This window comes from Ceratosolen solmsi, unplaced genomic scaffold (genome assembly GCF_000503995.2).
Source record: "Ceratosolen solmsi marchali unplaced genomic scaffold, CerSol_1.0 scaffold10, whole genome shotgun sequence".
NCBI lineage: Eukaryota > Metazoa > Arthropoda > Insecta > Hymenoptera > Agaonidae > Ceratosolen > Ceratosolen solmsi.
In genome coordinates this window covers 4969180-4972746 of record NW_011948412.1, presented here as the reverse complement: position 1 = coordinate 4972746, position 3567 = coordinate 4969180, and the positions used below count along the sequence as shown (strand labels likewise).

At 44.8% G+C, this 3567-nt stretch overlaps 1 protein-coding gene across 1 annotated transcript in view; it reads left to right on the top strand.

Annotated features, from left to right (window-relative positions):
- Ino80 (chromatin-remodeling ATPase INO80) overlaps positions 1-2606 on the top strand; it is a 16519-nt gene extending 13913 nt beyond the window's left edge. Inside the window, exons 25-26 of the mRNA XM_011502321.1 lie at positions 1823-1896; positions 2038-2606. Coding sequence (XP_011500623.1) covers positions 1823-1896; positions 2038-2514 — 551 coding nt within the window. The 3' untranslated portion in view covers positions 2515-2606. The remainder of the gene's footprint in view (positions 1-1822; positions 1897-2037) is intronic.
- The last annotated feature ends 961 nt before the right edge of the window (positions 2607-3567 follow it).

Genomic DNA, 3567 nt, shown 5'->3' with positions numbered 1-3567 from the left:
CGCCACCGCCACCGCCACCGCCACCGCCACCGCCACCACCACCTTCACCACCGTCGGCGATCCCTAAACCTTCGACTCCAGCCACCGTCGGCGCTCAGCCGTAAATAAACAAAAAAAAAGTAGGCGACATCGTACGAGCCGATATATAGTCGAAGGGCTCGAGACATGAAAATTGCATTGGCCCGGCGGGTGGGAGCAGATAAGAAACGGAATTGAAGAAAGCGTCGTCGTCGCGAGTCTCCGCGGCACGATAAGGCACGGCTAGGTACCGTACAAACCGGCGCGACGACCCATCGCCAATCTATATGCACCCGAACACGTTATTTTACTCGGCGGTCTCCCATCAAGGGGACCCCCTCCCATCATTCTACATCCTCGCTCCAACCCCGTCTGCCCTCTTCTCAACGGTCGACAATCCTTCCTTGGCGATTTTTACAATACGGCGATAAGCGAAACGTCACAATGAAACGACAACGAGCGTGGCCTGGTAGGTCCTTGGCCCAGCGAACCTCAGATTTAAAGTTTCCTCGGTGTGGTCACGCGATATTAAACGATCGCAAACGACGGCAAAACATCGTCATCGGCCGCTTCTTACATAACGATTGCTTGCCTGCCCCTACTTCCTCTTCGCCCTTAATCGTCGTCTCCCTGGCTCAGAGACGATCGCGTGGTTCGTTTTATCGAGGATAACAAATTCGAAAACAATTAATCAAAATGACAACAAACGCTTATGCAAAATTCACTGACACACACCAACTCCCCAACGTTCGCTTATCGAATTTCTCTACATCCACTCGTACGCATTCTTCAATCGCTTTTATGTGTGGGAACGCGGCATTGTATGCGTACACATTGAACAATAGCGATATGCACGAAATTTTATATGTTTCACGCGATTACGTGGCAAAACTTGTATACTAAAATTAATTTATAATTTGGAAAACATTATTACGAGGCACTTGCACATTATATATCTACCATGAAAGAGAAAATTTATATTAAAGATCATCGTATCGAGCATTCGACCGCAAATTATAATTTTTTCTTCTTAATAATGATAATGGCACCTTGCCCTTCAATTGTTAGTATCAAAGATTTAACGTTCATTTAATAGGTTGAAGAAATAATTAATTTTAGCTTTTTCACACGGATTAAGTGCACTCGATCGTAAAAAAAAAAAATTACATCCTTACGTAGATTTATTTTTAAGGCAACGTTTTTAGCCCCTTTTTTGGCCCCCCCCCCACCCACCCCCACCACCACCCACCACTTATAATTTTAACGTCTAAAAAAAATGTAAAAGATTAAAAATATTTGTTGTCAATCATTATCCATTAGCTTTACTATCATATTTTATTAATGTTTTTTCAATTACGTTTTTGTGCATTATCGTTTGGTCAAGCATGGCGTCGATCGAATTTTTAAACAATATTTCAACGAGAAGTGGTTGTGATTACAACGTGCACGACACATCGGTAGGAGTGAGCTAGATTAATCACATATCGCGTCAGAGCTCTGCTCTACAACGTTATGAAAGTCAGATGCGAAAGAGTTTTCGCGTTAGCTATCGACTCCAACGTTGTTACGCAGCTTATCAAAATATACGGCACATAATAAAATATCCTTAGAACGGCTTCGACTAATCGAAATAATTCAAAACGCAAAAGTAATAAAAATATCGATTGCGGAACAATCCCAACGATTTAAAAACAATCCCAATATTCGTAACGAGCTTAAGAAAAAGGAAAAACAACAAGCACTAGGTAGGCATGTCGACGTAGGCATTGCTAAAGCTCGAGTGCGCGGTTCTTTTTTCTTGCAGGGGGCACGGAGACGGTGAGCGGTCAGGGTCAAAAGCAACCACCGCATCATCATCACCACCACCACCACCACCACCACCATCACCACCAGCAGCAGCAGCAGCAGCAGCAACAGCAGCAACAGCAGCAGCAACGAGAAAAACCGCAACAACAGCAGCAACAGCAACAGCGTGAACCACAGCAGCAGCAGCAGCAGCAGCAGCAGCAGCAGCAGCAGAAGCGTGAACAACAACAACAGACGCAGCAGCAACATAATCACCATCAACATCACCATCATCATCATCATCATCACCATTATCAGACGACGTCAGGCGGCTCGGGCAAATCGATGTCGGGCATTAGGCGTGGCCCAGGTAGGCCGCGATTACGACCCAACGGGCCCGGTAATCAGGGTTACCGGGCACCCAGCCATCATCACTCGCATGACTCCCAGCAGCAGCAGCAGCAGCAGCAGCAACAGCAACAGCAACAGCAACAGCAACAGCAACAGCAGAAACGGAGCTCGAGCTCGTTGCCGCTATCCTTGCCCGTGCCCATCAGACTCCACCCAAAGCCAACGGCTCAGGGAGCCACGACATCGGGGACCGGCGCTGCTGCCTCCGCCTCCACCACCCTCGTCGCTACCGAGTCCAAGCCTAGCGAGTCCCGACCTTTTGGCTTCTACACCCAACAGATGCAGCCCGGCGGTACCTAATCCGTGGTCTTCATCCCAGGCTCAGGGGGATTCAGGCACGTGGTGATCGACTACTCGGACGATAAATCCAAGCTGTCGGTTACGAGGACCGTAAGCGCTTACGTGGACAGTGCGCTTTGGATTTTGGACGCCACGAGCGTCCTAATGAATTCAATATGACGAATTCTCGAAATTTCGGTTTCTCACGACTCTGTACATATATTAGATTAACAATCGATCATCATGACGAATTAGCTATCATTGGACATCGATTTTTAATTGTGTCAAGTTGCCGATAATAAACGAACCGCGTGTCTGTTGGTTACGTTCGCGCATTACGTCCCCCGTATATTCGCTTCCTGCTCTTATAACTTTGGATTGCATTGCATTAGCATTAGTATTAGCATTAGCATTAGCATTAGCATTAGCATTAGCATTAGCATTAGCATTAGCATTATTCGGTGGCTCGAAAGGATAAAAAGAACTCAGCGATATAGCGCCCATATTTATTGCCCCAGAAATTGTTGTAAGTACAAATTGAAATCGTTGACATTTATTTATAGCTTTTCGTTCTTCCATGAAAAATGTGCACTTTATTTTCGATGCATACGCAGCATTATTATTATTCGGCACCTTTTCACTTTTCACTTTTTTTTTTTTTTTTTTTTAAACTCGGATTTAAAAAACACTTTACCGGTAAATGGCAATTACGCTCACGAGTCCTGGAAGTTCGGACGTGCGTAAGTAAGTGCGATAAAAATCGATCGAGGATTAAAAGACAATGAATTAATAAACAAGCTCGACGCTTCGCCGATCATACGAATCTGTATACATACATATATACATATATATATATATATATATATATATATATATATAGAGAGAGAGAGAGAGAGAGAGAGAGAGAGAGAGGGAGAGGGAGAGGGAGAGAGCTATGTACATTATTTTAATATCGATCAATAAATTTATTTAAGCATTTTCCTGGGCCTCTCCTTACGCTCGTCTCTCATTCTCACTCACTCTCACTCTCTCAAGTCTCTCACTGTAGCCGATCGTTTATTTTTTGGTTGTCGT